Source organism: Saimiri boliviensis, chromosome 14, assembly GCF_048565385.1.
Source record: "Saimiri boliviensis isolate mSaiBol1 chromosome 14, mSaiBol1.pri, whole genome shotgun sequence".
Taxonomy (NCBI): Eukaryota; Metazoa; Chordata; class Mammalia; order Primates; family Cebidae; genus Saimiri; species Saimiri boliviensis.
Window position 1 is genome coordinate 36,932,749 of NC_133462.1, and position 17,537 is coordinate 36,950,285.

Here is a 17,537-nt window from a genome sequence, read left to right on the forward strand (position 1 = left end):
GCCACACTTGCCCGCAGGGTTTGCTCCCATCTTCCCCAGTGGCTGCCCCCGGGTTCAGCTGCTTTTGTTCTTTATCTGCTCTGACCTCTGACCAGGAGCACACCTACTGGGGGTAACGGGATTCTGCAGGTGTGCTCCACACCAGCCAGCCACTCTTTGAGTTGGGCTGCTAACCCTAGGCCTGTGTCTAGCCATTCCAGTTGGGGATGTCTCACTGACGCTACGGTTGTCTGTCCTTCCCCCACAGGCCGGTCAGTATGGCGTGGCCCAGACGCGGAGGCGGGCCATCATCCTGGCCGCGGCCCCTGGAGAGAAGCTCCCCCTGTTCCCGGAGCCACTGCATGTGTTTGCGCCCCGGGCCTGCCAGCTGAGTGTGGTGGTGGATGACAAGAAGTTCGTGAGCAACATAACCCGGTAGGTGGCCTCCATCGCTCCTCTGCGCTGTGGAGCAGGCCTTGGTAGCTCACGGGGCCCATAAGTGCTCTCTGGTGAGTGAGGCTTGGGGAGGAGAGGATGCTATGGCATCCAGCCTGCCACATGGCACTCTGCCACCCCTGGTTTCTAGTTCTAACCCTGCGTCATCTGCTCCCGAGTAGATGCTGTGTGCAGAACAGTCGGCCGCACACTTGGCTGTGGTTGTCTGCAAAGCCCACACCATAGCACTGTCCCCCGTGCAGATGGCCTCCACGTACACTGCCACCCATGTGACCTTGGGCTGTGCTGTGACCTCTGGAGAAGGCCATCTGAGCAGGCAGGGGGTGGCCCCCGTGATGAAGGGACAGCTGCTCTGTGCATCCCCGGTAGTGTCAACCTCCTGTGTTGCAGGTTGAGCTCGGGTCCTTTCCGGACCATCACGGTGCGAGACACGATGTCTGACCTGCCGGAGGTGCGGAATGGAGCCTCGGCACTGGAGATCTCCTACAATGGGGAGCCTCAGTCCTGGTTCCAGAGGCAGCTCCGGGGCACACAGTACCAGCCCATCCTCAGGGACCACATCTGTAAGGTAACAGCACCCATAGAGAGCAGCTCCTTGAGGCCCAGCCCAGCAGCCTCAGGGGAGCAGTCAGAGCCTGCCCAAGGCTCAGCGGGGACATGGAATCTGATCCCAGGCTCTTCCTCCTGAGTCCTCAGCCCGTGCGTGACCTCCGGCTCCTCTCACATAGTCAAGAGGAGGTCAGAGCTCCCATAGTCCTGAACTCGGTCTGGAATGGGGTCTAGCACCCACCCCTGCCTCCCTCTTCGCTGCCTCTACCCACATGTTTTCCCAGGATGCCAAGACCAGCTCTTGACCCTCCCCCAGTAGTACTCCCCTCCCCCACCCTAAAGGCTCAGCTTAGATTCCCATGCTGACCCACCCCTGCACTGCCCCACGTCCCTGCCATGGCCTCGAGCCAAGTGCGCCATCCTGACTGTCTCTTTCCCAATGGGCGTGAGCCCCAGGCGGCTTCCTGGTCACCATGGTGTTCCCAGCACCCAGCCCACCACAGATGCTTGGATGCTGCTAACACAGGGTGACAGCTGGGCCCCCACACTTTCAGGACATGAGTGCTTTGGTGGCCGCCCGCATGCGGCACATCCCCTTGGCCCCTGGCTCAGACTGGCGAGATCTGCCCAACATCGAAGTGCGGCTCTCGGACGGCACCATGGCCCGGAAGCTGCGGTACACCCACCACGACAGGAAGAACGGTCGCAGCAGCTCTGGGGCCCTCCGCGGGGTCTGCTCCTGTGTGGAAGGTGCGGTCTGTAGGCTGTGGTTCCCGGTGGGCTCGGGAAGGACAGCAGAGCCCTGGGGCTTTGGCCCATGAACCTGGAGGCCAGGTCAGGGAACAGACACACCAAGACTGGGTGTTCCAGAGAAGGTAGCTGCTGACTGTGTTAAGTAATAAAAGCAGGCTAGGCCAGTGGCTCATTCCCCTAATTGCAGTATTTTGGGAGGTCAAGGCAGGAGAATCGCTTAAGCCTGGGAGGTTGTGGCTGTGGTGAAATGATTGTGCCGTTGTCCTCCCTCCTTGGAGGCTGAGTAAGACCCTGTCTTACTCAGATCTCAGACTGACAAGCACTGACAGGTCACTGGGGCATCGCCCGCCAGGTCTGGACAGGAAGGAGGCTTCTGTGCCTGTCACTGGGTGGGGCCAGGGACAGCACAGTCTCTTCAGAGGGGACACCTGCTGGCCATCGAAGTGGGAAGACGGCCCACAGGAGGGACAGGGTTGAGACCTCTGAGTTGAGGCAGAGATTGAGCCAGAAGGAGCAGGCTACAACCCATGGAGGTGACAGAAAAAAGTCAATAATCAAAACATGTCAGGCGTGGTTTAATTCCAGCACTTTGGGAGGCTGAGGCAGGCAGATCATTTGAGGTCAGGAGTTTGAGACTAGACTGACCAACATGGTGAAACCCTGTCTCTACTAAAATTATAAAAATTACTGGGGTGTGGTGGCACGCACCTGTAATTCCACACTACTTGGGAGGTTGAGGCAGGAGAATTGCCTGTACCCAGGAGGCAGAGGTTGAAGTGAGCCACGGGCATGCCATTGCACTCCAGTCTGGCGACAGAGTGAGACTGTCTCAAAATATATATAGTAATAATAAAAGCAGTGCCTAGAGAAGGAGGATTGCTGGTTGTTCCACCCCAGGGGGTCCCTTGCACAGGAGATGCCGTCCCTGCCTCCCAAAGCTCTAAGAGCCACTGTCCCCCATCCCATAACTGCAGCCTGATTACTGTCCTCTCTTCCAGCTGGCAAAGCCTGCGACCCTGCAGCTAGGCAGTTCAATACCCTCATCCCCTGGTGCCTGCCCCACACTGGGAACCGGCACAACCACTGGGCTGGCCTCTACGGAAGGCTCGAGTGGGATGGCTTTTTTAGCACAACCGTAACCAACCCCGAGCCCATGGGCAAGCAGGTAGGTGGGGAGGGGTGTCTAGTGGCCTGGGTTAGGCTCTGTACTTGGAGGCCCAGCTGGGTGGAGGGGTGGGCTTAGCCCAGTGGGAGATAGCACCCCTGGACTCCAGGCACCTGGCTTCCTCTTCCTCCCACCCCCTTCGTGTCCCTGGGATAGGCTGGCAGGCCAAGGCCAAGTCTGGACTCTGCCATGGTACCATTTCCCTCCCTGTCCCCCATGGTGACCCGGCCTGGGTACTGCTGCCCTGACCCACTGCTTCTCTCCCCGCAGGGCCGTGTGCTCCACCCCGAGCAACACCGTGTGGTGAGTGTGCGGGAGTGTGCCCGCTCCCAGGGCTTCCCCGACACCTACCGGCTCTTTGGCAACATCCTGGACAAGCACCGGCAGGTCAGTGGGGCGGCGCCCGCCAGGTCTGGACGGGAAGGAGGCGTCTGTGCCTTTCACTGGGTGGGGCCAGGGACAGCACAGTCTCTTCGGAGGGGGCATCTGCTGGCCACCGGGTAGTGCCAGCACTCGAAGTGGGAAGATGGCCCGCAGGAAGGACAGGGTTCAGACGTCTAAGTTGAGGCAGAGATTGAGCCAGAAGGAGCAGGCTATAACCCATGGGGTTGACAGCTCGATTGCTGAAGGTTAAAATGAACCTGTACCTTTGTTCCTATCTGCTTCTCAGGTATGAGGTTCGCTTAATGAGTTAGTCTTAGTTAAGCATATTTTCATCAACGCAAGGCACGCACATGGCTTAGAAACCAGTGTCCAGGGTTCTTTGAAAACCACGTTTCCCCCCTCCCCCACAAACCTGGTTCTCAGGAAGCGGCCACTCTTTTTTTCCTTTTTTATTTTTTCTCTTTTTTTTGAGGTGGAGTTTTGCTTTTTCACTCAGGCTGGAGTGAAGTGGCGAGATCTCAGCTCTCAGCTCACTGCAACCTCCAAGCCCTGGGTTCAAGCAATTCTGCCTCAGTCTCCCGAGTAACTGGGATAACAGGTGTGTGCTACCACACCTGGCTAACTTTTGTATTTTTAGTAGAGATGGGGTTTCACCATGTTGGCTAGGCTGGTCCCAAACTCTTGACCTCAGATAATCTACCCGCCTCGGCCTCCCAAAGTGCTGGGATTACAGGCCTAAGCCACTGTGCCCTGCCAGGGAAGCAGCTGGGAGTGAAATGTATCTAGGTGGCTCATTTGTCTTTTTTTAATTTTTCCTGAGACAGGGTCTCACTGTGTTGCTCAGGTTGGAGTGCAGTGACATGATTTATGCTCACTGCAACCTCTGCCTCCCAGGTTCAAACGATTCTCCCACTTCAGCCTCCCGAGTAGCTGGGATTACAGGCACATGCCACCACGCCCAGCTAATTAATTTTTGTATTTTTAGTAGAGACAGGGTTTCACCATGTTGGCCAGGCTGGTCTTGAACTCCCGGCCTCAAGTAATCCACCTGCCTTGGCCTCCCAAAGTGCTGGGATTACAGGCGTGAGGGACTGCACCCAGCCCCATGTGTCTTTATCTTGAGTCTTTCTGAAGCTCTTTAAAGTCCCAGTGACACATAGCTGTGGGGTGGGACGATGGGCCAGTTGGAGGGTCCAAGGGCCTCATGCTGGAAGGGCTTTGGGACCATGTGAACAGGACCAGAACTCCTGCCCAAGGGGCACAATGCCCAGGTCATCCTCCATCTGAGCAGGGGCTGGCAGCACACCTGCCCCCCTGGCCTGGCTGTCCACATCAGGCGTTGCCCTTCTCCCCTCCCGCAGGTGGGCAATGCTGTGCCGCCGCCCCTGGCCAAAGCCATCGGCTTGGAGATCAAGCTCTGTGTGTTGGCCAAAGCCCGAGAGAGTGCCTCAGGTATGGTGGGGTAGGCTGGGCTTCCTGTGGGGCCTGACTGCCCTCTGGTGGTACATGCAGGGGCAGGTGCCAGCCACTGCTCTGGGCTCTGGGGTGGCCCCATCTTTCTAAGCGGCTGATGTGAGGACTGAGTGAGTTGCCTGTGTCAAGTGCTTAGAGCAGGCGTGCTGCATGCAGTAGGTGTGTAGTCGGGCTGGCTGCTGAACAGGCCCTGGGGCCATGTCCCTCACTCCTGCTCAGTAGGTCTGGCTTGTTTGGCAACTGCCTCAGCTGCTCACTGGAGCCTCTGGGTCCAGGACCCTCAGGGTTTGAGGAACGCTCAGTCCCCATGAACTCCTTAGCACTCTGCCACCGATTGGGTCAGCCGTGCCATTAGCGCCTGGGCATTAACCTTTCCCAATGGACTGTGTCTGTTGCACTCACCTGTTAAGTAGTGACACTGCACATGTTCCCCAGAGTGACTTCTCCTTTTATTTCCCTTCAGCTAAAATAGAGGAGGAAGCTGCTAAGGACTAGTTCTGCCCTCCCGTCACCCATGTTTCTGGCACCAGGAATCCCCAACATGCACTGATGTTGTGTTTTTAACATGTCAGTCTGTCCGTTCACATGTGTGGTACATGGTGTTTGTGGCCCTGGCTGACATGAAGCTGTCGTGTGAGGTTTGCTTATCAACTAATGATTTAGTGATCAAATTGTGCAGTACTTTGTGCATTCTGGATTTTAAAAGTTTTTTATTATGCATTATATCAAATCTACCACTGTATGAGTGGAAATTAAGACTTTATGTAGTTTTTATATGTTGTAATATTTCTTCAAATAAATCTCTCCTATAAACCACCCTGGGTGGGGACTCGTGATTTGCATGGGGCTTCTGGCTGAGGCTGGACAGGATCAAACTCCTCCACGCTGAAGGCGACCCACACAGAGTTTGAAGCTAGGTACTCCGTGTGTTTCTGTGTCTGTTCAGAACAGAGTCACATGAGTTGATCCATGACAAGCAGATGGAACTTGATAGTGTAGGTTCCAGGAAAGCCTTTTCAGGGAACGGTCTTGGCCAGCCTTGGGCATGGCTGCTGGCCCTCCTTTGGTCTGGAGTGGGTCGTGATGCCTGGCAGTGGAGTAGCCATCCTGTGACCATGAGGACAGCTCTCTGCAGCAACTGGTGGAGCAAGAAGAGAAGTCATCACGGAGCTGCCCTAGGAGCCCCAGCTGCCCTGTCCCCAGGCAGAACCCCTTCTTTAGTTTTTTTTCTTTTCAAATATTTAATTTATTTTTAGACAGAGTCTTGCTCTGTTGCTCAGGCTGCAGTGCACTGGGACAGTCTCGGTTCAATGCAACCTCTGCCTCCCAGGTTCAAGAAATTCTCCTGGCAGGGCGCGGTGGCTCAAGCCTGTAATCCCAGCACTTTGGGAGGCTGATGCGGGCGGATCATGAGGTCAAGAGATCGAGACCAACCTGGTCAACATGGTGAAACCCCATCTCTACTAAAAATACAAAAAGTTAGCTGGGCATGGTGGTGCGTGCCTGTAATCCCAGCTACTCAGGAGGCTGAGGCAGGAGAATTGCCTGAACCCAGGAGGCGGAGGTTGCGGTGAGCCGAGATCGCGCCTTTGCACTCCAGCCTGGGTAACAGGAGCGAAACTCCGTCTCAAAAAAAAAAAAAAAAATTCTCCTGCGTAGCTGGGATTGCAGGTGCCTATCACCACACTCAGCTAATTTTTGTATTTTTAGTAGAGATGGTATTTTGCCATGTTTGCCAGGCTGGTCTCAAAATCTTGACATGATCCGCCCACCTGAGCCTTCCAAAGCGCTGAGATTACAGATGTGACCCACTGCACCCAGCCTTCTGTTAGCATTTTGTTTTTGTTTTTGTTTCTTTGAGACACAGTTTCAGTCTGTCCCCCAGGCTGGAGTGCAGTGGCGCAATCTTGGCTCTTCGCAACCTCCGCATCCTGGGTTCAAGCGATTCTCCTGCCTCAGCCTCCTGAGTAGCTGGGATTACAGGCATACACCACTACACCCTGCTGATTCTGTATTTTTAGTAGAGACCGGTTTCTCCGTGTTGGTCAGGCTGGTCTTGAACTCCCGACCTCAGATGATGCATCTGCCTCAGCCTTCCAAAGCATTGGGATTACAGGTGTAAGCCACTGCGCCAGGCCAGTGTTTTTTAATAGTGACATAACACTTTCATGTGTCTGATGACCACTGGATGTACCCCTTCTCTGTGGAGGCCACATGACTTTGCTGGGAGCTCCCTGGGCGTTTGGGATGACTACCCCTGCCCAGTCATCCTGGCTCATCCTGGCTCTGCCATACAGAGACTTCTCATTTTGAGGAAGTTAGTTTATTTATATTTGTCACTCTTGGTTTTTGTAGCCTGCTTATTTATTTTTGCGATGGAGTCTTGCCGTGTGACACAGGCTGAAGGGCAGTGGCGTGATCTTGGCTCACCGCAACTTCCACCTCCCAAGTTCAAGCAGTTTTCCTGCCTCAGTCTCCCAGGTAGCGAGGATTGAGCAGTGGGGATTACAGGCATGCACTACCAGGCCCAGCTAATTTGTTTTTATTTAGTAGAGACAGGGTTTTGCCATGTTGGCCAGGCTGGTCTCAAACTCCTGACCTCAAGTGATCCTCCTGCCTCAGCCTCCCAAAGTGCTGGCATTACAGGTATGAGCCACCGTACCTGGCCTTTGTAGCCTATTTAGAAATGCCTCCCCTCCCCTCATCAATAGATCTTAAACATGTATCTTCCACATTTCTGACTTTCTCATTTTAACATGTGAATCACTTCTAAGGACTAAAAATGGGAATCTCAGCTTATTTTTTGAAGACTGATAATAAACGCACACGGCAAAGTGCAGCAGCTCAATTTGACAGATGGTGTAAAGTTCCCCCAGCCGAAATGTTTTTTAAAATACACTTTTTGTTGCTTTTTTAAGCTAAACATTCATTTTAAAGCATATAATGAGTATAATGAGTTTTCTTTTTCTGGATTCCCAGGCACCTTGATTAAGGCAACTGAGTCCTTGTCTCCTCACAAGGTCACGCCATATATAAATAGAAGGATAAGAGCTCGTGTACCTATTGTCTTTTTTTTTTTTTTTTTTTTTCCTGTGAGACAGGGACTTGGTCTGTCACCCAGGCTGGAGTGCAGTGGCCTGATCTCGGCTCATGGCAACCTCCACGTTCTGTGTTCGAGTGATGCCCTGCCTCCAAGTACTGGGACTATAGGAGTGTACCAACTGTGTTTGTTTATTCTGAGATGGAGTTTTACTCTTGTTGCCCAGACTAGAGTGCCATGATGCAATCTCAGCTCACTGCAGCCTCTAGCTGCTGGGTTCAAGGGATCTTTCTACCAGCCTCCCAAGTAGCTAGGATTACAGGCATGTGCCCAGCTAATTTTTGTATTTTTGGTAGAGATGGGGTTTCACCATGTTGCCCAGGCTCTTCTCAAACTCCTGACCTTGAGTGACCTGCCACCTCAGCCTCCCAAAGTGTGGGATTACAGGCATGAGTCACCATACCCAGCCTAATTTTTATTTTTGTAGAGATGCAGTCTCACTATATTGCCCAGTCTGGTTTCAAGTGACCCTCCCACTTAGCCTCCCAAAGTGCTTGATTATAGGTTTGAGTCACTACACCTAGCCAATGGTGTCTTTATTTATTTATTTATTTTTGAGATGGAGTTTTGCTCTTGTTGCCTAGGCTGGAGTGCAGTGGCTTAATCTTGGTTCACTGCAACCTCCGCCTCCTGGGTTCAAGCGATTCTCCTGCCTCAGCCTCCTGAGTAACTGAGATTACAGGTGCCTGCCACCACTCCCAGCTAATTTTGCATTTTGTATTTTAGTAGAGATGGAGTTTCACCATGTTAGTCAGGCTGGCCTCAAACTCTTGACCTCAGGTGATCCACCCACCTCGGCCTCCTAAAGTGCTGGGAGCCACCATGCCCATCGGTAGTGTCTATTAAGACTGCTTTTACAAAAACTTATCAGGACATGGGGGCGTGTGCCTGTAGTGCCAGCTACTCAAAAGGCTGAAGTGAGAGAATTGCTTGAACTCAGGAGGCGGAGGTTGCAATGAGCAGATATTGTGTTACTGCACTCCAGCCTTGATAACAGAGAGAGACGCTGTCTCAAAAATAAACTGCTTTACGCCAGGTACAGTGGCTCACGCCTGTAATTCCAACACTATGGGATGCCTAGGTGGGTGGATCACCTGAGGTCAGGAGTTCAAGACCACCTTGGCCAACAGGGTGAAACCCTGTCTCTAGTATAAATATAAAAATCAGTCAGGCGTGGTGGTATGTGCCTGTAGTCCCAGCTACTGAGGAAGTTGAGACAGAATCACTTGAATCTGGGAGGTAAAAGCTGCAGTGAGCCACCATCGTGACACTGCACTCCAGCCTGGGTGGCAAAGACTCTGTCTCAAAACATAAATAAACAAACTGACTTGCACTTTGAAGGTTGTCTTACCTAGGAATCTCTCTTGCTCGTCTATTTTGAAAATTGGGTTAGAATATGAAATATGCAGGTCCTAAATGTTCAGCTTGGATTTTGAGAAGTGAAAACAGCACTGCAGCCCACATCCTTCTCAAGACAGAGAATGTCTCTGTCACCTCGGGTCACTTGATGGCTCTTCCCACTTGATGTCCCCCTTCCCTGTCACTGGGCAGCTTCGCATCCAGTTTTATCTCCCTAGCTGACATTTGCCTGTTGAGGCCAGCATAGGCTCTTGAGTTTGGGGTCTTTCTCTCAGCATAATGCCTTAGGGATTCATCCATGCCATTAATATGTGTATCAGTTTTGTTCTTTTATTTTTTTGAGATGGAGCCTCACTCTTGTGCAGTGATGCAACGTCAGCTCACTGCAACCTCTGCCTCCTGGGTTCAAGCAATTCTCCTGCCTCAGCCTCCCGAGTAGCTGGGATTACAGGTGTGCACCATCACGCCTAGCTATTTTTTGTATTTTTAGTAGGGGTTTCACCATGTTGGCAGGGATGGTCTTGATCTCCTGACCTCGTGATCTGCCCACCTTGGTCTCCCAAAGTGCTGGGATTACAGGCTTGAGCCACTGCTCCTAGCCAATTTTTTTTATTTTTGAGACAGTCTTACTCTGCTGCCAGGCTGGAGTGCAGTGGCGTGATCTCGGCTCACTGGAACCTCCACCTCCCAGGTTCAAGCTATTCCCATGCCTAAGCCTCCCAAGTAGCTGGGATTACAGGCCTGTCGCCTGGCCCAGCTAATGTTTGTATTTTTAGTAGAAATGGGGTTTTGCCATGTTGGCCAGGCTGGTTTCGAACTCTTGGTCTCAAGTGATCTGCCTGCCTCAGCCTCCCAAAGTGCTGGGATTACAGACATGAGCTACCACGCCTTGCCGCTGATTATTATATTTTTCCTAGAGACAAGGTCTTGCTTTGTTGCCCAGGCTGCTCTCAAACTCCTGGGCTCAAGTGATCTGCCGGCCTTGGCATATCCAAATGCTGGGAGTTTAGGCATGAGCCACTGGGCCTGGGCAGAAATACAACATAGTAACTATACTCAATATGTTATACAATAAATCTCTCAGAATGCCTTTATTTAAACTTTTTTTCTGGCTGGGCATGGTGGCTCACGCCTGTAATCCCAACACTTTGAGAAGCCAAGGAGGGAGGAACGCTTCTGGCCAGGAGTTCAGGACCAGCCTGGGCAACACGGTGAAACCCCATATCTACAAAAAATACAAAAATTAGCTGAGCATGGTGGTGCACACCTGTAGTCCCAGCTACTTGGGAGGCTGAGATGGGAGGATTGCTTGAGCCTAGCAGGTGGAGGTTGCAGTGAGCCAAAATTGCACTAGCCTGGGTGACAGAGCAAGACTTACGTCAAAAACTAATGTACACAGGAGATTGTGTGTAGCCTATATGAAAACACTATGCCATTTTATTTTATTTTTGAGACAGTCTCGCTCTGTCACTCAGGCTGGAGTGCAGTGGCACAATCTTGGCTCACTGTAGCCTCTGCCTCCCGGATTCAAGCAATTCTGGCTCAGCCCCCCGAGCAGTTGGGACTACAGGCATGTGCCACCATGCCTGGCTAATTTTTTTGGATTTTTAGTAGAGATGGGATTTCACCATGTTAGTAAGACTGATCTCGAACTCCTGACCTCAAATGATCCACCCGCCTCAGCCTCCCAAAGTGCTGGGACAACAGGTGTGAACCAGTGCACCCATCCTATGCCATTTTATATCAGGGATTTGAACATATTCTGATTTTGGTACCACATGGGGTCCTGGAACTAATCCCCTGGGGACACTGAGGGGTGGCTGGACATAGATTTGTATACACATGTGTATCCACATCTAGGCTACTTTTCTAGGAGTTGAATGGCTGGGTTGAAACTTTTGAATTGGCACATCCTCTAAAAATCGAGCAGGGGAGACAGTCTCGCTCTGTCGCTTAGGCTGGAGTGCAATGGTGTGATCTCAGCTCACCGCAACCTCTGCTTCCCAGGTTCAAGCAATTCTCCTGCCTCAGCCTCCCCAGTATCTGGGATTGCATTAACTTTACAAGCTTCTGGAAGAATTGACATGCTAATGACAAGCTTTCCTTTCTGAGAACAGGGGTTGTCCCCTGTTTATTCAGGAATTCCTTTGTGTCTGTCACAACTTTTCATCCCGATCTTGCAGACTTCATAACTAAATTTTTAAATATTTAGTCCCTTCATTACTAATATAAATGAGATGTTTTCTTGATTTCTTTTTTTTTTTTTTTTTTTTTTTTGAGACAGAGTCTCGTTCTGTTGCCCAGGCTGGAGTGCAATGGCGTGATCTCAGCGCACTGCAACCTTTGCCTCCTGGGTTCAAGCAATTCTCCTGCCTCAGCCTTCTGAGTACTCCTGAGTAGCTGGGACTACAGGCGTGCACCACCACACCTGGCTAATTTTTTTTTTTTTTTTTTTTTTTTTGAGACGGAGTTTCGCTCTTGTTACCCAGGCTGGAGTGCAATGGCGCGATCTCAGCTCACCACAACCTCCGCCTCCTGGGTTCAGGCAATTCTCCTGCCTCAGCCTCCCCGGTAGCTGGGATTACAGGCACGCGCCACCGTGCCCAGCTAATTTTTTTTTATTTTTAGTAGAGACAGGGTTTCACCATGTTGACCAGGATTGGCTTGATCTCTTGAGCTCGTGATCCACCCGCCTCGGCCTCCCAAAGTGACTACCGGCGTGAGCCACTGTGCCTGGCTTTTTTTTTTTTTTTTTTTAGATGTATTACTACTTTTTGTAAAGACTGTGTTGCCCCGGCTGGTCTCCAGTAAGTTCAGTTCTTGTAGGTGTAAAGCAGAAGTAGAAGTGTTGGGTCATTTGGTAGTTCTGTTTTTAATTTTTTGAGGAAACGCCATACCATAGTTCATAGTTGAAGGTTGTTTTTTTAAATGAAACAAACATGTAAGGCAAGGCTGAAGCCTGTTTGTGGGCCGTGCAGATACTTCCTTCTTGTCTAGAAAACCACAGTAAAGACGTGTCTCCTTTCTGCCCCTGTTTCTTGACTGTTACCACATCTGCATGTTCATCAATTTAGTATTTCCTTTTTATTTGTCTTTATTCTTTTTTCCTTTTTATTTTTATTTTTTTGAGATGGAGTTTTGCTCTTGTTGCCCAGGCTGGAGTGCAATGGCGTCATCTCTGCTCACCACAACCTCTGCTTCCCAGGTTCAAGCGACTGTCCTGCCTCATCCTCCCGAGTAGCTGGGATTACAGGCATGTGCCCCCACACCCAGCTAATTGTGTATTTTTAGCAGAGACGGGTTTCTCCGTATTGGTCATGCTGGTCTCAAACTCCTGACCTCAGGTGATCCGCCCACCTCAGCCTTCCAAAGTGCTGGGATTACAGGCGTGAGCCACTGCAACCGGCTTTTTCTTTTTCTTTTTCTTTTTCTTTCTTTATTATTTATTTATTTTTGAGACGGAGTCTCTGTTGTCCAGGCTGGAGTGCAGTGGCGCAATCTTGGTTCACTGCAACCTCCACCTCCTGAATTCAAGTGATTTTCCTGCCTCAGCCTCCCGAGTAGCTGGGACAGGCGTCCACCACCACTGTCTTTTTTGGAAACAGAGTTTTGCTCTTGTTGCCCATGCTTGAGGGCAATGGCTCACACCTGTAATCCCATCAGGTTGGGAGGCCAAGGTGGGTGGATCACCTGAGGTCAGGAGTTCGACAACAGCCTGCCCAACATGGTGAAAACCTGTCTCTACTAAAAATACAAAATTAGCTCCGCATGGTGGCAGGCATCTGTAATCCCAGCTACATGAGAGGCTGAGGCAGGAGAATTGCTTGAACCCCAGGGGCAGATGTTGCGGTGAGCCAACATCGCACCATTGCCCTCTAGCCTCAGCAACAAGAGCGAAACTCCATGTCAAAAAAAAAAAGTCTTGCTCCATCCCCCTGTCCTGTTTAAGCCCCTCAGTCTGTGGTATTTTGTCATGGCAATGTGAGAGAAAGTAACAATTGTTAAGCCAGGTTTGTTCATTTCTGATTTCCAGCATAATTTCACAAAGCCCCTGACTCCGGGACATATCTCTGCAGCTCTCCAGAAAGAGGCTGTGAAGACAAAACAGGATAGAGCACAGGGCACCCCTGTCTCTTGCCCGAGTCACTATATTCCTTAAATGAATCTGGGCGCAGTGGCTCATGCCTGTGATCCCAGAATTTTGGGTGACCTGGATGAGAGGATCACCTTATCCTGGGAAGGTTGAGGCTGCAGTGATCTGTGATCGTGCCACTACACTCCCGCCTGGGTGATAGAGCAAGACTCTGTCTCAAAACAAAACCCTGGTCCAGGCCTTTTCCTACATATGAAATAACATCTAATGCGGTTAGGGGATTATGCTTCTGTAGTCTATAACCAGATGTACTCTTGCGCCCAAACCTTGATGTGGCCAAGCACGGTGGCTCATGCCTGTAATTGCAGCACTTGGCCCACTGCAGCCTCCACCTCCCAGGCTCCAGAGATTCTCCTGCCTCAGCTTCCTGAGTAGCTGGGATTACAGGCACACGCCACCATGCTCAGCTAATTTCTGTATTTTTACTAGAAATGGGTTTTCACCATGTTTGCCAGGCTGTTCTCAAGCTCCTGGCTTGAGGTGATCTGCCCACCTTGGCCTCCTGAAGTGCTGGGATTACAGGCATGAGCCAGTGTGTCCAGTCTCCTTCTTTTTTAGAGACAGAGTTTTTGCTCTGTCACCAAACCCAGAGTGTAATGGCACAATCAGAGCTCACTGCAGCCTCAACCTCCTTGGCTCAGGCAGTCCTCCCACCTTAGTGTCCCAGGTAGCTGGGACTACAGGCATGCAATACCATACCCAGCTATTGTTTTGTGTGTAGTGATGGAGTCTCATGACATTGCCCAGTCTGGTCTTGAACTCCCACAAGTGCTGGGATTATAGGCATGAGTGACAGTGCCTGGCCAAGAAATAGATGTTACATCTCACATATATTACATAAATCCATATTATATATTCATGTCCAAAAATAATCTTTCCTTTCTTGGTGCCTTCTTTCCAAAGCATTCCTCATCAACAAGTTCTTATTCTTTCTTTCCAGGAAATGATTTGCGTATTTGTATGTATCTGCATATCTATGTGCTATTACAGATGTACACAAATTTGTTCCTATAATATGTGCCATTTTATATATCACTTCCTCTTTTTTTTTTTTTTTTTTTTTTTTTGGAGATGGAATCTCTCTGTCTCCCAGGCTGGAGTGCAGTGGCACGATTTCGTCTCACTGCAACCTCTGCCTCCTGGGTTCAAGAGATTGTCCTGCCTTAGCCTCCTGAGTAGCTGGGATTACAGGTGCCTGCCAGCATGGGTGACTAATTTTTTTTTGTATTTTTAATAGAGACAGGGTCTCACCATGTTGGGCAGGGGCTGGTCTTGAACTCCTGACCTCGTGATCCACCCACCTCAGCATCCCAAAGTACTGGGATTATAGATGTGAGCCACTGCACCCAGCCTTTGCTTCCTCTTTTTATCTTGACGGTTGTTTTTTACATGAGCACAAATGGATCTACCTCCTTAAAGATCAAATAGCAATTTATAGATTGTGGCATAGCATAACTGCCTCTATTCCTGTGGATGGGTGGACAAGTGTTTCCAGTTTTTGTATCATAAACAATACTGCACGGACATTTTACTCTCACGTCTTTGCATATATTTTCAAGTTTATTCACAGCGGGAATTATTAGCTGGTTCAAAGGAAAATTCATACTTTTTTTAAAATTTAATTTTATTTATTCATTTATTTTTAAAGATGGGGTTTCACCATATTGGTCAGGCTGGTGTCAAACTCCTGACCTCAGGTGATCCGCCCACCTCAGCCTCCCAAAGTGCTGGAAGTACAGGCGTGAGCCACCGCACCCAGCAATTCATACGTACTTAAAATTTTTTTTTGAGATGGAGTCTTGGTCTGTTGCCAGACTGGAGTGCAGTGGCGCAATCTCAACTTACTACCAACTCTGCCTCCTGGGCCTGGGTTCAGGCGATTCTCCTGCCTCAGCCTCCCGAGTAGCTGGGACTACAAGCACCCACCACTACACGCAGCTAATTTTTATATTTTTAGTAGAGATGGGGTTTCACCATGTTGGCCAGGATGGTCTCGATCTCTTGACCTTACGATCCACTTGCCTTGGCCTCCCAAAGTGCTGGGATTACAGGCATGAGCCACTGTGCCCATCCCATGTGAGCATTTTAAGTTTTAGTAGATGCAGGCCAGGCAAGGTACCATGTGCCTGTAATCCCAGCACTTGGGGAGGCCAAGGTGGGAGGATTGCTTGAACCCAGGAGTTTGAGAGCAGCCTGGGCAACATGGCGAGACCCGATCTCTACAAGAAATATAAAAAGTAGGGCCGGGCACGGTGGCTCAAGCCTGTAATCCCAGCACTTTGGGAAGCTGAGGCGGGTGGATCACGAGGTCAAGAGATTGAGACCATCCTGGTCAACATGGTGAAACCCCGTCTCTACTAAGAATACATAAAACTAGCTGGGCATGGTGGCGTGTGCCTGTAATCCCAGCTACTCAGGAGGCTGAGGCAGGAGAATCGCCTGAACCCAGGAGGTGGAGGTTGCGGTGAGCCGAGACCGTGCCATTGCGCTCCAGCCTGGGTAACAAAAGTGAAACAAAAGAAACATAAAAAGTAGCCAGGCATGGTGGCACATGCCTGTAGTCCCAGCTATGTGGAAGGCTCCTGTAGGAGGATTGTTTGAACCCAAGAGATGGTGGGTACAGTGAGCTATGATTGCACCATTGCACTCCAGCTTGTGCAACAGAGCCAGACCTGTCTCAAAAAAAGAAAAAGTAAAAAGTTGTATTAGATGTCAAGATTCCATCCAAAAAGCTTGCATGAACTCATGCACTAACATTGTGTGTGAGCATCTGTTTCCCTGTAACGTCTTACATATGTATTTCTTTTTGAGATGGAGTTTTGCTCTTGTTGCTCAGGCTGGAGTGCAGTGGTGCAATCTCACCTCACTGCAAACTCCACCTCCAAGGTTCAAGTAATCCTGGTTTTTTTTTTTTGGTTTTTTTTTTTGAGACAGACTCTGTCTGCTAGTCTGGAGTGCAGTGGCACAATCTCAACTTAACTGCAACCTCTGCCTCCAGGGTTCAAGTGATTCTCCTGCCTTAGCCTCCTGAGTAGATGGGACTAGAGGTGTGTGCCACCACACCTGGCTAATTTTTTGTATTTTTAGTAGAGACGGGGTTTCACCATGTTAGCCAGGATAGTCTCGATCTGACCCCTTGATCCACCTGCCTCAGCCTCCCAAAGTGCTGGGATTACAGGCGTGAGCCACCAAGCCCAACCATGCCCAGCTCATTTTTGTATTTTTAGTAGTGATGGGTTTTCACCATGTTATCCAAGCTGGTCTTCAACTCCTGACCTCAGGTGATTCAGCAGCCTCGGCCTTCTGAAGTGCTGAGATTACAGGTGTGAGCCACCGTGCCTGTCCTGTTTCCCTATAACATCTTTATTACCACTGGGTGATACCGAATTTTTAAAGCTTTGCTCAGTCTGCTAGGTTGTTTGGATTTTGTGTTGCTCAGAGTACGTTTGACTAAACTTGTACAGATGTTTATCAGCCCTTCGGACCAGCTTCCTATTTTCACTGATATAGCCAGGTCACCCTCTTGAAAGGCTGCAGAGGCCTCTCTTTCCTGCTCTCCACCTACTGTTTTCCCTTCCACTCAGCTCTCTACAGGCTTCTAGCATAATTTTTTTCACAAGAAACGCTGGTGATATTTGAAACACTTGAGTGACCTTCTCACTCACACCCCAGAGGATAAAAAGCATAATTTTTTTCCCGTCTTATTTTTTCTCAAGCCATTCTCCCTAACAAGTTTTTGTTTGTTTTATGTGTGTTTCTGGTGTTTTTTTTGTTTGTTTGTTTGTTTGTTTTTTTGTTGTTTTTTTGAGACAGGGTCTCTTTCTGTTGCCCAGGCTGGAGTGCAGTGGCATGATCATGGCTCAACCTCCTGGGCTCAAGCTATTCTCCTACCTCAGCCTCCTGAGTAGCTTGGACTGTCACAGGCACATACAAGTATGACCAGCTAATTCTTAAAAAGTTTTGTTTCAGAGATGGGAGGTCTCACTATGTGTTAGCCAAGCTGGTCTTGAACTCCAGGCTCAAGGGATCCTTCTGCTTCAGGTCCCAAAGTGCTGGGATTACAAGCACAGGCCACCACACCCAGCTAATTTTTGTATTTTTAGTAGAGGTGGGTTTTTGCCATGTTGCCCAGGCTGGTCTCAAACTTCTGACCTCAAGAGATCTGC

At 50.1% G+C, this 17,537-nt stretch overlaps 1 protein-coding gene across 2 annotated transcripts in view; it reads left to right on the plus strand.

Annotated features, from left to right (window-relative positions):
- The window catches only part of DNMT1 (DNA methyltransferase 1), a 54,413-nt gene extending 48,838 nt beyond the window's left edge, over positions 1-5,575 (plus strand). For both annotated transcript variants that reach the window (XM_003938944.4, XM_074384648.1), the window contains 7 exons: positions 248-414; positions 826-1,003; positions 1,539-1,734; positions 2,736-2,902; positions 3,173-3,289; positions 4,648-4,738; positions 5,223-5,575. In XM_003938944.4, coding sequence (XP_003938993.3) covers positions 248-414; positions 826-1,003; positions 1,539-1,734; positions 2,736-2,902; positions 3,173-3,289; positions 4,648-4,738; positions 5,223-5,254 — 948 coding nt within the window. In that variant the 3' untranslated portion in view covers positions 5,255-5,575. The remainder of the gene's footprint in view (positions 1-247; positions 415-825; positions 1,004-1,538; positions 1,735-2,735; positions 2,903-3,172; positions 3,290-4,647; positions 4,739-5,222) is intronic.
- The last annotated feature ends 11,962 nt before the right edge of the window (positions 5,576-17,537 follow it).